At 40.4% G+C, this 16,816-nt stretch overlaps 1 protein-coding gene across 5 annotated transcripts in view; it reads left to right on the plus strand.

The window, feature by feature from the left end:
• LOC138759356 (terminal uridylyltransferase 7-like) overlaps positions 1-16,816 on the plus strand; it is a 147,135-nt gene that overhangs the window by 87,379 nt on the left and 42,940 nt on the right. For all 5 annotated transcript variants that reach the window (XM_069929592.1, XM_069929600.1, XM_069929611.1 and 2 more), the window contains 4 exons: positions 3,581-3,638; positions 7,510-7,613; positions 7,844-7,933; positions 8,676-8,789. In XM_069929592.1, the coding sequence (XP_069785693.1) occupies positions 3,581-3,638; positions 7,510-7,613; positions 7,844-7,933; positions 8,676-8,789 (366 nt within the window). The remainder of the gene's footprint in view (positions 1-3,580; positions 3,639-7,509; positions 7,614-7,843; positions 7,934-8,675; positions 8,790-16,816) is intronic.

A 16,816-nucleotide genomic window follows, 5' to 3' on the forward strand; every position in this document is an offset into this window, starting at 1 on the left:
GGGCCCCCCAGCATGGTTGGGAGCATAAGACCAGCCAGGCAGCCTGCAATAAATCAGTTTTTGCTCACTGAACTCAACCCGTCTAGTTGTGCGATCCTTCAGTTAGCAGTGTAGCCACCGTAACAATTGGTGACTCCGACAGGTTCAAATGTCTTTGAACCCAACATGAATGACCCTTCGACCAATGCTATAGCCATCAAGCTTCCTGACTTCTGGGTTCAGGAGCCAGAAACCGGGTTCAGGATTCGGAGACCTGGTTCAGCCATGTAGAGGCTCAGTTTCACCTCCACCAGATTTCATCGTATTCGACCATGTTTTACCATGTGGTCGCCGCCCTAGACCAGGCCACTGCCAAACGAGTACTGTACCTCGTTCAGCATCCACCCAGGGAAGATAAGTACGGGACCATCAACCAGATGCTCACTGGCTCCCTCGGCCTCTCCAGGTGCCAGCCTGACACTCGGATGCTGCGCATCGACGCCTTAGGGGCAGAACTCCAATCGAGTTGATGGACGAGATGCTCGCGCTCATGGGCGATCACACCAACTGCCCACTCTTCAAGCGCATCTTCCTCGACCATCTGCCTGAAGACATCTGGCCGTTACTGTTCCAGGAGAGCTTTGTCGACCGTAAGAAGGTTGCTCAAAAGGCTCAAGAACTATGGCTCGAACGATTCCCGGAGGACTCAGCAGTCCAGCAGGTTACGAGTCATGGGCATGACCAAGCCAAGCCTTCCTCTAGTGCTGCGGTGGAACACCCAAGAGCATAGCCTGAAGCAAGTCATCCACTTCAAGCCTCTGCATCTTCCACCAGTGCTGGGGAGCCAAGGCTCAGAAGTGTTATCAGCCCTGCTCGTTCCAGGGAAACGAGCAGTCCGGCCGTTGTTAATGGCTGCAGCGGCTGGCCAAGAACACAGCCTTCTCTACCTGCAGGATTCAGTCAGTGGCCGATGCTTCCTCATCGACACCGGGGCCCAGATCAGCATAATCCCGGCCACAGCCATCGAGTCCTGGAACCGCCCTCGAGCACCTCCCCTCCTTGTAGCCAATTCGATGGAGATCCGAACGTATGGAGACAAGATTGTCCACTTCCAGATCAGCCAGTGGAAGTTCTCGTGGAAGTTCACCATTTCATCCCTTCCAACCGCCATCCTGGGTGTCAACTTCCTCCTCGCCCAAGGACTCCTGGTCGACATTCGAGGTAGGCGACTGGTAGATGCACGTATCTTCCAATCTGCACAGAGCAGCCGCAGATGGCCACGGTCAGCACGCCCAAGGACGAGTTTCAGCATATCCTGGACGAGTTCTCGTCCCTCCTCAAGCCGCAGTTCTCCACTGCCTTACCACACCACAGGGTGTTTCATTACATCGCCACCCAAGGCCCGCCGGTCCACGCCAAGGCACACCGGCTCCCGCCGAATAAGCTCCAGATAGCGAAGGAAGAGTTCTCGCATCTGCAGGAACTGGGGATCATTCGACACTCTGACAGTCCTTGGGCCTCACCACTCCACCTGGTCCCGAAAGCCTCCGGCGTCCCTGCGGAGATTATCGACGCCCTAACGATGCGACAGTACCTGACCGTTACCCAATCCCTCACATCCAGGACTTTATGGCAATCTGCATGACGTGAGAGTATTCTCCAAGGTCGACCTGGTACGCGGGTATCACCAAATCTTGGTGCACCCAGAGGACATACCCAAAATGGCCATCCTCACCCCCTTCGGCTTGTTCGAGTTCCTACGCATGCCGTTCGGGCTCAAGAACGCCGCCCAGACCTTCCAGCGCCTTATGGACACAGTGGGCAGGGATTTGAATTTCGTATTCATTTACCTGGACGATATCCTTGTCGCCAGCAGAGACTGGGCACAACACAAGTCTCACCTGCGCACCCTCTTCTCCCGACTGGCCGACTTTGGCCTAATGATCAATCCGGCCAAGTGCCAGTTCGGGAAAGAGTCCATGAAGTTCCTGGGCCATACCATCACGGCAGATGGAGCCACACCTGCTGCCACGAAGGTCGCTGCAATCAGCGAGTTCCCACGCCCGGACAACCTCAAAGGACTGGAGTTCGCAGGTATGGTCAATTTTTATATCTGCTTCATTCCAGGCACTGCGCGCATCATGCAGCCGCTCTTCGCCCTCATCGCAGCCAAAGACAAGACACTTGCCTAGACTCCAGAGGCCAGCAGGGCATTCGAAGCCATGAAAGATGTCCTCGCGAAGGCTACCCTTCTCGTCCACCCACGCACCGACCTGCATATGGTGGTCTCCATTGATACCTCTGCCACAGCCGTTGGCGCCGTCCTGGAGCAGCAGGTGAATGGACAGTGGAAACCACTGGCATTCTTCAGCCGACTTCTTCCCCCACCAGAGTGCAAGTATAGGGCTTTCGATTGTGAGTTGCTGGGCATGTACCTGGCTGTGCATCATTTCTGCTATTTCTTGGAGGGGAGGCCTTTCACCATTTTTACCAACCACAAACCCCTCACTCAGGCGCTCGCTATGGTCGTCCTGCCAACAGCATCACCACTGACATTCAGCGCAAGGCGTGGAAAGAAAACGTGGTCGTCGATGCACTCTCACGACCGACCATTTGTATGCTGACACCTGGCCTCGACTTCGACCAGCTTTCCCGGGACCAGAAGTCCGACAAGGAGACGCGGGCCTTCAGGACTGCTATCACGGGTCTGCAGTTCCAGGACCTCCCGACTCCTCATGGTGAGGGCACTGTCCTGTGCGATGTCTCCATGGGCACCCCGCGACCAGTGGTTCCCCAGCAGTGGCGCAGGCAAGTTCATGACCTTTCCCACCCTTCCATCAGGTCCACGGTCCATATGGCGACAGAATGTTTCGTCTGGCCTGGGCTTCGGAAGCAGATTGCGGACTGGGCCAGAACCTGCACCCGTTGCCAGCTTTCCAAGGTACATAGGCACACCAGAGCGCCTGTATAAGATTTCGAACATGTCCGGGAACAGTTCAGCCACATACATGTGGACATCGTTGGACCCTTGCCCGTTTCCTGAGGTAACCATTACCTTTTCACAGTGGTAGACCGCACCACTCGTTGGCCCGAGGCCATCCCAATGCCGGATGCCTCCACGGACTCCTGCTCCCAAGTGCTTTTGAACGGTTGTGTTGCCCGGTTCGGTGTCCCGAACCACTTCACCAGTGATCGGAGTGCCCAGTTCACCTCTGTGCTCTGGGTACAGCTTGCCAACAGACTGGAAATCGATCTACATCACACCACGGCCTATCACCCACAGGCAAATGGGCTAGTCGAGTGATTGCACCGCCACCTTAAGTTAAAGTTAACCTTACATAATTAAAGACTATTCATTCTGATTTTTTTTTTAATTTCATTTTGTAGTGTCTTTTGTCACTTTAACAGTATATTCTTAATATATTAGGCATTGTAAGAATGAGTCTCAGTCAGCTGGAAAATTCACATATCTGACATCTGTAGGTGCTGGATAATGGGGATTTTTACTGTATTATCTCTAACTGAATCCACATAACTGTATGATAAACAGGAATAAAACAAGAAGCCAAAAGTAAAATAATTTTTCTTCAATATTTTCCAGGGATTGAATTGTATCAAGATTATTGAGGATTTGGCAAGAGTGCTCAGAAAGAATCCAGGTATTTTACAGTTCTGCTAATGCCACTTAAAATGCTGTTTCAATCAGAAAAGCTTACTCATTCATATGAAATAGTTCAGGAGTTTCAGGAAGCTGAAATATATTTAGTTTTGGCTGCATTCTGTAGCTCAGATGTAGGAATGTCGGATGATCAGAACAACATTACTTTCCCTCTGTCCCCCTGGGTTCGATTGGAATGGGCCAGAGTCTCCACCTTAAATGTATTAATGTAGATACATTCCACCAAACTATAGTGTGCAAAGTAAAAAAAAAATAACTTAAATATTTTCATAACATACAATTGTTAATGTTTAATACTGTCGAGGGAAATTGGGGATCAGAAGGGGAGAGAGAGAGGTATATAGCAGGTATAGGCAACATGGAGCAAATGAGGTACTTGAGTATTTAAAAAATGAAAGAGAAACCTCAAGAAAGAAATCAGGAGGGCTCAAAGAAAACATGAGGTTACTTTGTCAGACAATGTGAAGGAAAATCCTTAGGGTTTCTATAGGTATATTAAGAACAAAAGGATAGTAAGGGACAAAATTGGTCCCTTGAAGATCAGAGTGGTCATCTCTGAATGAAGCTAAAAGGGATGAGGGAGATCTTAAATTTTTTTTCCTCAGTATTTACTCAGGAAGCAGGCATAAAGTTGTGGGAAGTAAGGAAAATGAGCAGTGAGGTCATGAAACCTTGACAGATTAAAGAGGAGGAAGTGCTTGCTGTCTTAAAGCAAATAAGGGTGGATAAATCACCAGGTTCTGACAACATATTCCCTCGGACCTTAAGGGAGGCTAGTGTAGAAATTGCAGGGGATCTGGCAGAAATATTTAAAATGTCCTTAGCTACTTATGTGGTGCTGAAGATTTGGAGGGTATCTCACATTGTTTGAAAAAGGCTCTAAAAGTAACCCTGGAAATGATAGACCAGTGAGCCTGACATCAGTAGTAGGTAAATTATCGGAAGGTGTACTAGGAGATCGGATATTCAATTATTTGAATAGCTAGGGAGTGATTAGGGATAGTCAACATGGGTTTGTGTGTGGCAGATCATGTTTAAGCAATCTTGTAGTTTTTCAAGGAGTTTACCAGGAGAATTGATGAAGGAAAGGCTGTGGATGTTGTCTGCATGGACATTATCAAGACCTTTGACAAGGTCCTACAGGGGAGGTTAGTCAGGAAGGTTCAGATGCTAGGTATTCATGGTGAAGTCATGAACTAGATTTGACAATGGCTGGACAGGAGAAGACTAGAGGCCTGTGACTAGTGATGTGCCTCAAGGATCGGTGCTGGGACCATTGTTGTTTGTTATCTATATCATTGATCTGGATGATAATGTGCTAAATTGGATCAGCAAGTTTGCAAATTATACTAAGATTGGAGGTGTTGTGGACAGCCTAGAAGGTTTTCAAAGCTTGCAGAGGGATCTGAACCATCTGGAAAAATGGCAGATGGAATCTAATGCAGACAAAGCGAGATGTTGCATTTTGGAAGAGAAAACCAAGAAAGGACATGCGAGGTAATTGGTAGGGCATTGAGGAGTGTGGTGGAACAGAGGGATCTGGGAATACATATACATAATTCTATGAAAGTTATGTCACAAATGGATAGGTTAGTAAAGTGAATTTTTGGCATATTGGCCTTCATAAATCAAATTATTGAACATAGAAGCTGAGATGCTCTGTTATGTATAAGTCATTGGTGAGGCCAAATTTGGAGAATTGTGTGCAGTTTTGATCACCAAATACAGGAAATATATTAAGAAGATAGAAAGGGTGCAGAGAAGATTTACTAGGATGTTGCCTGGACTTCAGGAACTGAGTTACAGGGAAAGGTTAAACAGGTTAGGATTTTATTCCCTGGAGCATAGAAGAATGAGAGGAGATTTGATAGGTATTTAAAATTTGAGGGGGATAGACAGAGTAAATCTAGGAAGGCCTTTTCCACTGAGGGGAGGTAAAATACAAATCGAGGACATGGGTTAAGAGTGAAAGGTGAAAAGTTTAGGGGGAACATGAGGGGGGAACCTCTTCACACTGAGAGTGGTGGGAATGTGGAACAAGCTGCCAATTGAAGTGGTGAATACGGACTCAATTTTAACAAAAATTTGAACAGTTACATGGATGGGAGAGGTATAGAGGACTATGGACTGGGTGCAGGTCTGTAGGACTAGACAGAAATAATGGTTTGACATAGACTAGAAGGGCCAAAGAGGCTTGTTTCTGTGCTGTAATGTGCTGTGGTTCTACTGTCTTAAATTTGAACTTTGTTAATCTGCTCCTTAATCTAAGTCTGGTATATCATCTTGAAGGTTGCTCTTTTCCAAAATAAGCAAGACAAACTTCTTTAATGTTTTCTAATAATTAGAATAATTAGATTCAATGTGTTTCAAATGCTGGAAAATATTTTCCCTAAAGAATTGGTGTACACATTTTTGATGGTCATGTCAGCAGATTCTGCAGGGCCACTTGGGTTGTGTAAGGTCAAGAAAGTAAAGAGCCCTGCAATTCAATGCACAAATCACTGTGTGACTTATACAGTCATTTCATTCGTCTTGGTGAGGATAGATTCAGAGAACTTTATAATAATTTAATGTGATTAGTATTTTCCTGTTTAGGACCTGAATTAAATTTCTTTCTCTGGCTGCTAAAATCAATGCATTAAAACAACTTGAAAGTACAAATAATTCTATTATCTTCAATTAATGGCATTAATCTGTATAAAATAATAACAGTTGTATATAATTTGTCAAAGAAACAAACTATCACTTCAACTTCCCAGCCTGTGATGAATGAACTTTGTGGAATGCCTTCTATGTAGAAGATCTGCAGTTACCTCTTAGTATTTCTGTCTTCCTTCATTGTGCCACCTCTGCACCACATTCACTTGTTCTTCTGCCTCTATATTAAGGTAACATGCTCATTTTAATTTTTCTGGTATTTAAAATATCATTATGGACCTTGAAGAATTGCTACTTTTGCTATCAGTGACCAGGACACATTTTTATCTTCTGCCTTACAGATTTTTTTGAAGATCTTCAATAACCTCATTTAAAAATAGATTTCTGATATTTCATCTGCTGGGTACACTGCCCCAAATTCTGACACCCTTTCATTGCTTGTAATGAACTGTTGGATTTCATTACCTCAGATCCAAGTGAAATCTATGAGAATGCATGAATTTACTTGGATTGACTTTTACAACCCATTTCATCTCCATCCCCTGTCTAATCTATCTGGAACCAAAAACCTCATCTGAACCTATAAATTGGATTTCCCCATCACAGGGATTTTAGTGCACTAGACTGGTTGATTATTGAAGGATATAGCTAGAAAAATTAGCTTTCATATTCTCTACATGATGTTCTTTACATGCAAACAGTTTTTTTGTATAATTCTACCTTTGTTTTTTTCTGTTGAAAGTTTCATGACGCATATGTTAAAAACATACAATTAATGAATAAAAAAACCCACAAAATGCATACATGATATTTTAAAACTAATCTACAATCCCCCACCCCCTTTCCCTAACCCACTCACCCCCCCCTCTAACCTACCCCAAAAGAAAAAAAAGAAAGAGAAAGAGGAGATCAAGTAAAATCAAAATGTAAATTCCTCAGAGTTCTGAGGTTCTGTTAAATATATCAAAACGTCATCTGCAAACAAATTAATTTTAAATTCATCAGAGTTCATCTTAATACCTTTAATATTACTATCTTGTCCAATCACATGAGCCAAAGGTTCAATAACTACTTTGTTTTGATCAGATTTCAAGCACTTGTTTTTTGACATCTTGTGAATTATGATCATAACTGCTAACATTACTATTTGCCTTTTTGAAATTGTAACTTCTAATTTTAAATTGTAATAATAGCCTTAAAGAACATTCTGCCCATTACAACGGCAAAAGTTCCAATTGTCAAGTTTTTCCACGTAAGAAGTGGCCTTGAAGGAGACATTAGTTTGTATAACACTCTGGTAAGAAACATGACATTTCAATTACATGCAATACTAATAAAAGTTTTGTTCTTTTGATCTTGAAAATTTGTTAGAGACTATAAATGAAAGTAAATTAGATTTTCCCTATTTTTACTCTAAGCATTTTAAGACAGCACATTTGCCTAATACTGTGAATGTACATTGAACAATCTTAATTGATTGCACTGGTTAATTTGATTCAGCAAAAAAAATGTCTGTTCCTTCTGCAGGCCTTGCACAACACTGGACTGTTGGCTTGTTACGCAGCAATAGATCCAAGAGTGAAATATATAGGCTATACTATGAAAGTTTTTGCCAAGGTAACTGCTTTTTTTGCAAATCAGAACTGAATTTGTGTGTATTTTCAGAAGTGGAACTTTGAAGCAGTATATTATTTGAAATATTTGTGTTTTGAAGACAAATTAGTCATTTGCCTGAATAGTGTGCCCATGCTAATATTGTAAGTCCAAAGCAAGAAATAATAGTATGTTTTATCAAACCTATACGAGTGTAAGTGATGAGGCGAAAACATTTGTGTGGCTAATATTCAGGATATTACTCTCCATTGACTGCAAGAGGAGGTAACTGGCACTTGCTTAAATATTGTCCTCTTATCATCCAGGAAAAGATAAGTTCAGCATCCAAAATTTTCACTTCTTTAAAACACGCATTATGCCGGCCGTATATTCCATTTGCAATATTAATTGTAGTTCATCACCTTGCCTACTTCTGCCTCTGAGTACAGTGATCCATGTCATCAAGAAAGACAGGGTCAGAAGGCAGATGGGAACACCTTCACTTTAATGTCCTTATCAAGGTGCATACATTCTCACTTAGAATTATTTTACTATACCTATTTCATGGTGGGAAATTCCAACCCAGTTGCATTATGGAATCCTCTTTAGAAGTTTTTGAAGGTTATTTATTACCAGCTTCTCTAAGTACAATAAATGCCAACTATGCCCACATCTCATAAGTAAACCAGTGGAACATGTGAACAATTGAATTATGTATGTCTTCGAGCCACTTTTGATGTACTAAAAATCTTTTAATTTTAAATAGGTGTGCGATATTGGTGATGCATCCAGAGGCAGCCTTTCATCATATGCATATACTTTAATGGCACTTTACTTCCTACAGCAAAGGAAGCCCCCAGTAATTCCTGTCCTTCAAGAGGTATGCAAAAATAAATTTACTCTAATTCTGAAAGGAGCAGATTGAGTTTTATATCTTTTTTCTGCAATCTGTTCAATAGGAAATGCATTTGTTTATTGCAGTGTCACTCGTGTTTTACAGTGCGCTATCTGTTGGGTTTTTTTATATACATTAGAGCAAGGGTAGCCAATCTTGCTTAAGGTAAGAGCACGAGGAGTCACGTGATGGAGTAGTGGCCGGTCAGGGAATTCCAGCCCTCTCTCGAAAAGTTTTTAAAAAAAACACACAAAGCACAAAGGTACAAGATTAAAATTTATAATAAAGTAAAAATAAAGGTGAGAAGAAAATGGCAGCGAAGAGAGAAAAGTCGAAAACAGAAAAGAGGAAGAAAGAATGTCGGAAGAAGAAGGTGAAGGCCTTACCTGTCCGAAGAGGCCCGCCGCGGAGAGAGAAGCCCGCTCTCTCAGGTCAGTGGAAGTCTCGGGCTCAGGACTACAAAAATGGCTCACAGAGCCGAGTAAAAGTGCGCAACCGCGCATGAAAAAAAAACACACTGACGGGAGGGGGGATCAGCTGCGGAGTCGATCTCCACAGCTGAGAGAGACACCTGCAACACAGCAGCAGGTGCAGAACACAGATAATAACGACAACAAGAAAGAAGAGGGTAAAAAGAAAACAAGGAAACAATAGATGGTCAACCCAGAGGAAGAAGAAGAACAGAAAGAAATGGAAGAAGAGGAGAAAGGCAAAACAATGAATGTATCTTTTTTTAAAGAATATATGGAATCAGTGAAAGAATGGCAATTACAAGAATTTAATGAGATAAAAAGAAGAATTAAGAATGCAGAAGAAAAAATGAATAAAATAGAAATGGCCATGTCAGAGATAGGAAAAAGAGTGGAAAATATGGAAGAACGAGAAACAATTGTAGAAATGGAAGTAGAGGACTTAAAAGAGAAATTAGAAGAATCTAATAAAAAAGTTAGAGGCACATGAGCTGTTAGCTCAGAAGATAGATATAATAGAAAACTATCTTCTTTGGCTTGGCTTCGCGGACGAAGATTTATGGAGGGGGTAAAAAGTCCACGTCAGCTGCAGGCTCGTTTGTGGCTGACAAGTCCGATGCGGGACAGGCAGACACGATTGTAGCGGTTGCAAGGGAAAATTGGTTGGTTGGGGTTGGGTGTTGGGTTTTTCCTCCTTTGCCTTTTGTCAGTGAGGTGGGCTCTGCGGTCTTCTTCAAAGGAGGTTGCTGCCCGCCAAACTGTGAGGCGCCAAGATGCACGGTTTGAGGCGTTATCAGCCCACTGGCGGTGGTCAATGTGGCAGGCACCAAGAGATTTCTTTAGGCAGTCCTTGTATCTCTTCTTTGGTGCACCTCTGTCACGGTGGCCAGTGGAGAGCTCGCCATATAACAGGATCTTGGGAAGGCGATGGTCCTCCATTCTGGAGACGTGACCCATCCAGCGCAGCTGGATCTTCAGCAGCGTGGACTCGATGCTGTCGACCTCTGCCATCTCGAGTACTTCGACGTTAGGGGTGTAAGCGCTCCAATGGATGTTGAGGATGGAGCGGAGACAACGCTGGTGGAAGCGTTCTAGGAGCCGTAGGTGGTGCCGGTAGATGACCCATGATTCGGAGCCGAACAGGAGTGTGGGTATGACAACGGCTCTGTATACGCTTATCTTTGTGAGGTTTTTCAGTTGGTTGTTTTTCCAGACTCTTTTGTGTAGTCTTCCAAAGGCGCTATTTGCCTTGGCGAGTCTGTTGTCTATCTCATTGTCGATCCTTGCATCTGATGAAATGGTGCAGCCGAGATAGGTAAACTGGTTGACCGTTTTGAGTTTTGTGTGCCCGATGGAGATGTGGGGGGGCTGGTAGTCATGGTGGGAAGCTGGCTGATGGAGGACCTCAGTTTTCTTCAGGCTGACTTCCAGGCCAAACATTTTGGCAGTTTCCGCAAAGCAGGACGTCAAGCGCTGAAGAGCTGGCTCTGAATGGGCAACTAAAGCGGCATCATCTGCAAAGAGTAGTTCACGGACAAGTTTCTCTTGTGTCTTGGTGTGAGCTTGCAGGCGCCTCAGATTGAAGAGACTGCCATCCGTGCGGTACCGGATGTAAACAGCGTCTTCATTGTTGGGGTCTTTCATGGCTTGGTTCAGCATCATGCTGAAGAAGATTGAAAAGAGGGTTGGTGCGAGAACACAGCCTTGCTTCACGCCATTGTTAATGGAGAAGGGTTCAGAGAGCTCATTGCTGTATCTGACCCGACCTTGTTGGCATGAGTTTTTCAAGCTTTGTTGGGACCAAGGTAAACTGCCTCAGGATCTTCGTGATGCCACCATCATCACCCTGTACAAAAACAAAGGCGAGAAATCAGACTGCTCAAACTACAGGGGAATCACGTTGCTCTCCATTGCAGGCAAAATCTTCGCTAGGATTCTACTAAATAGAATAATACCTAGTGTCGCCGAGAATATTCTCCCAGAATCACAGTGCGGCTTTCGCGCAAACAGAGGAACCACTGACATGGTCTTTGCCCTCAGACAGCTCCAAGAAAAGTGCAGAGAACAAAACAAAGGACTCTACATCACCTTTGTTGACCTCACCAAAGCCTTCGACACCGTGAGCAGGAAAGGGCTTTGGCAAATACTAGAGCGCATCGGATGTCCCCCAAAGTTCCTCAACATGATTATCCAACTGCACGAAAACCAACAATAGAAAACTATAATAGAAGAAATAATATAAAGATAGTGGGCCTTAAGGAAGATGAAGAAGGCAAGAATCCCCAGGGTCCTAGGAAGACCAGAATTACATGAAGAAATGGAAATAGAGAGGGCACATAGAACTTTAGCCCCGAAACCACAACCGCAGCAAAAACCAAGATCCATTTTAGTAAAATTCTTAAGATATACAACAAGAGAAAATATATTGGAGAAAGCAATGAAGAAAGTAAGAGAAGACAAAAAGCCACTGGAATATAAAGGTCAAAAATTTTTTTTTCTATCCAGACATAAGTTTTGAACTCCTGAAGAAGAGGAAGGAGTTCAATACAGCAAAAACGATCTTATGGAAAAAAGGATATAAATTTATGTTAAAGTACCCAGCGGTACTTAAAATAGTTATTCCAGGGCAACAAAACAGAGGAGGGAATTAAAAGAGTGACCTTTGTTACATATGAAAATTGAAATCTTTTCTGGGGGGGGCTGGGTGGGGAGGAGTTACGGTCACTACAAAATCAGTTGACGTTTGCGAGTGAATTCGCAAATCCAAATGGAGAGGGGAGATGTGGTTGCCCGACAAGGGATAAAGGGCAACTCAGGAGGGGGAGGGGAAAATGGGGTTAAAGAAGTTTTAAATAAGAGAATAAGGAAAATGTTTGATGCTTTAGAAATGTTGTCTTATAAAGTGTTCAAAACAAGAAAGCAGAAATGGATAAGAAGGAAAGGTGATGATGGAGAAACGGAAAGGGAAGATAAACAAAGTATAAAATGGCTACGTTGAACTATATGACTTTAAATATTAATGGAATACATAACCAAATTAAAAGGAAGAAACTGCTAAATTTACTGAAAAAAGAAAAAATTGATATAGCATTTGTGCAAGAAACACATTTAACTGAATTGGAGCACAAGAAATTAAAGAGAGATTGGGTAGGACACGCAACAGCAGCGTCATATAATTCAAAAGCAAGAGGAGTAGCTATATTAATTAGTAAAAATGTGCCAATTAAAATAGAAGAGGAAATAATAGATCCAGCAGGGAGATATGTAATGATAAAATGTCAGATATATTCGGAGTTTTGGAATCTACTCAATGTATATTCACCTAACGAAGAAGATCAAAAGTTTATGCAAGATATTTTTTGAAGATAGCATATACGCAAGGGAGCATATTAATAGGAGGGGATTTCAACCTGAATTTGGATTCAAATATGGACAAAACTGGGGAAAAAATTAACAGAAAGAACAAAGTAACCAAATTTATAATTAAATCGATGGAAGAAATGCAACTTTTGGATATATGGAGGAAACAACACCCAAATGAAAAGGAATATTCATATTACTCGGATAGACATAAAACATACTCAAGAATAGACCTATTTTTGTTATCAGCTCGTATGCAAGATAGAGTAAGAAAAACAGAATATAAAGCTAGAATATTATCGGACCATTCACCCTTGATATTGACAATAGAGTTAGAGGACATCCCTCCAAGAATGTATAGATGGAGATTAAACTCCAGGTACTTAAAAGGCAGGATTTTAGAGAATTAATTGAAAGACAAATTAAAATGTATTTTGAAATAAATACGGAATCAGTGAAAGATAAGTTTATACTATGGGATGCAATGAAAGCGTTCATTAGAGGGCAAGTAATAAGTTATGTAACCAAGATGAAGGACTATAATCAGGAAACAGAGCAGTTGGAAAGGGAAATAGTAAATATAGAAAAAGAATTAGCAATGAAGGAAGATACAACTAAAAGAAGAGAATTGGCAGATAAAAAAATAAAATATGAAACACTACAAACATATAAGGTGGAGAAGAATATAATGAAGACAAAACAGAAATATTATGAACTAGGGGAAAAATACGCACAAAATTCTAGCATGGCAGCTTAAGACAGAACAAGCTAAGAAAATGGTATTGGCATCAAGGAAAAAAGACAAACAAAACACATATAATCCAAAGGAGATCAAGGAAAACTTTAGAGAATTCTATGAACAATTATACCAAACTGAAAACGAAGGGAAAGAAGGGAAAATAGATGAATTTTCAACTAAAATTTAACTACCAAAATTACAAATAGAGGAACAAAATAAATTAACAGAACCATTTGAAATGGTAGAAATACAAGAGATAATAAAAAAATTTACCAAATAATAAAACACCAGGAGAGGATGGATTCCCAATAGAATTCTATAAAACATTTAAAGATTTATTAATTCCTCCCCTCCTGGAAGTAATCAACCAGATTGATAAAACACAAAGCTTACCAGATTCATGTAAAACAGCAATAATTACAGTAATACTAAAGCAAGGGAAAGATCCACTTGCACCAGCGTCATATAGACCAATATCATTACTTAACACAGATTATAAGATAATAGCTAAACTATTAGCAAACAGATTAGCAGAGTATGTACCTAAAATGGTAAATCTAGACCAAACTGGATTTATTAAAAAAAGATGCACAACAGACAATATTTGTAAATTTATTAACTTAATTCATGCAGTAGAAGGGAGTAAAGCGCCAACAGTAGCAGTTGCTTTAGACGCAGAGAAGGCCTTTGACAGAGTAGAATGGAATTATTTATTCAAAGTATTGCAAAAATTCAGTTTACCAGAGAAGTAAATTAATTGGATTAAAGCATTATATAAGGGGCCATTGGCGAAAGTGACAGTAAATGGATATATATCAAAGCAATTTAACTTAAGCAGGTCAACACGGCAGGGATGCCCACTATCACCCTTATTGTTCGCGTTAGCTATAGAACCACTAGCAGAATTGATAAGAACAGAAAATAATATAAAAGGGATAAAAATAAAAGACAAGGAATATAAAATCAGTTTATTTGCGAATGATGTTATAGTATACTTAACAGAACCAGAACTATCAATAAAAGAATTATATAAGAAATTGAAGGAATATGGAGAAGTGTCGGGTTACAAGATTAACGTAAATAAAAGTGAAGCAATGCCAATGAATAATGCGGATTTCTCAAAATTTAAGAAGGAATCACCATTCAGATGGCAAATGCAAGCAATAAGATACCTAGGTATGCAAATAAATAAAAATCTCGGCCATCTATATAAACTCAATTATTATCAACTAATGAAAAAATTACAGGATGATTTAGAGCATTGGAAAGATTTACCATTAACACTAATAGGAAGAATAAACTGTATTAAAATGAACATTTTCCCAAGGATATTATACCTATTTCAGGCATTGCCAATACACTTGACAGAGAAATTCTTCAAGGAGTTAAAGAAAATAATAAGGAAATTTTTATGGAAAGGGGAGAAACCGAGGATAGCACTAGATAAATTAAAAGAATGGTATAAACAAGGAGGCTTACAACTGCCAAACTTTAAAAATTATTATAGAGCCGCACAATTAAGATATCTATCAGATTTTTATCAAACAAGGGAAAAGCCAGATTGGACTAGATTAGAATTAGATAAAATAGGGGAAAAGATACCTGAACACATATTATATAAATGGGATGAAAAATTGGTACAACATAGAAGTTCTCCAGTATTACATCATCTACTCAATATTTGGAAAAAGATTCATGTAGAAAGGAATAAAACAAATTACCAATTACCAAAACTAATATTGACGCAAAATAAGTTACTCCCTTTTACAATAGATAACCTTTCCTTTAGAGAATGGGAGAAAAAAGGGATCAAAAGAATAGAAAATTGTTTTTCAGGAAATAGATTATTATCCTTTGAAGAAATGAAAGATAAATACAATATAACTCAAGATACAGTGCTGGCATATTACCAATTGAGATCCTACTTGAAGGACAAATTAGGAAGCAGTCTGAGGTTACCAGAGGGAAGTAACTTTGAATATGTGATTACAGATACAATGATAATTAAAAGATTTATAACAAATATGTATATTAAACTGCAAGAAAAGGAGAATGAGGAAACAAATGGTAAAACTAAACAAAAATGGGAACAAGATTTAAATATAAAGATAAAAAAGGAAACATGGGAGAAGTTATGTTCTGGAACGATGAGAAATACAATAAATACGAGGTTACGTATGATATAATATAACTGGATACACAGGCTATACATTACACCTCAAAAGTTAAATAAATGGGACTCAACAGTATCTGACAGATGTTTTCGATGTAAAAAAAGAAATGGGAACAACAATTCATGCAATCTGGACATGTGAGAAAGTAGAAAAATTTTGGGAAGATCTAAACCAAATATTAAATAAAATTACAGAAAACAATATACCAAAAAATCCAGAGATCTTCCTCCTAAGTAACATAAAAAACAAAGAATTTGGAATTGATTTGGATGGTGCACAAAAAAGATTTGTTAAGATAGCTCTAGCCGTAGCAAAAAAATGTATTATGTCAACCTGGAAATTGGAAGATAATTTGAAAATACAACAATGGTATATAGAAATGAATAAATGTATTCCATTAGAAAAAATAACATATAGTTTAAGAAATAATATTGAAATATTTGAACAAATATGGGAGCCTTACATGAAACACAATAGAGAAAACCTACCGGGGACATTCACTACCTAAATTAACGAAAGGAGAAGGAAATGAAAAGAATTGACTCAGTGGAATTTCTTGTTTATTTTTATTGAATGACAACATTGTTTGACTGGTTTAATGTATCTTAGATTTTGTACTTTAAATGGATGGGGGGGTGGTAGGGAGGGTGGGATGGGAGGAGGGGGGGAGAAAATGGCACTGTATATATTTGAAAAGGAAAATGTATGTATCATGGTCAATGTGGTTTATGGTGTGAAAAATAAAAAATGTAAAAAAAAAGGTAAGAGCCACAAACAATAAAGCTCAGATACTTGAGAGCCGCAGGACAAGAACAAAATTCACACATACATTTTTATTGTTACATACACATTTTGTAACCAAAAAATTGTACAAATTTTAAGAAATTTATATTAAATGCAATAATATTTATTCATGCATGCAGTTTTTAAACTGTTAATTTGTATTAATTTCAATAATAAAAAGACACAAATATATTTTAAAAAGTCAACCAAAAAAATGAGAGATATTTTAATCAGATTTCCACTGTACAAAATTAGTCTTATTATAATCATTTTTTTATAACCTAAAATACAATGCTACAAATATCAGGCTATGAAAGACACAAGTTGGGTGGGCGAGGGGGAGAGACCGGCGGTGAGTCGGGCGGGTGAGGGGGGAGAACTGTAGCGTGAGTCAAGCGGGCAAGGGACCAGCAGCGTGAGTTGGGTGTGCGAGGGGGGACACTGGCAGTGCGAGTCGGGCGGGTGAAGGGGGAGACCAGCAGCGCG

This window comes from Narcine bancroftii, chromosome 1 (assembly GCF_036971445.1).
Source record: "Narcine bancroftii isolate sNarBan1 chromosome 1, sNarBan1.hap1, whole genome shotgun sequence".
Taxonomy (NCBI): Eukaryota; Metazoa; Chordata; class Chondrichthyes; order Torpediniformes; family Narcinidae; genus Narcine; species Narcine bancroftii.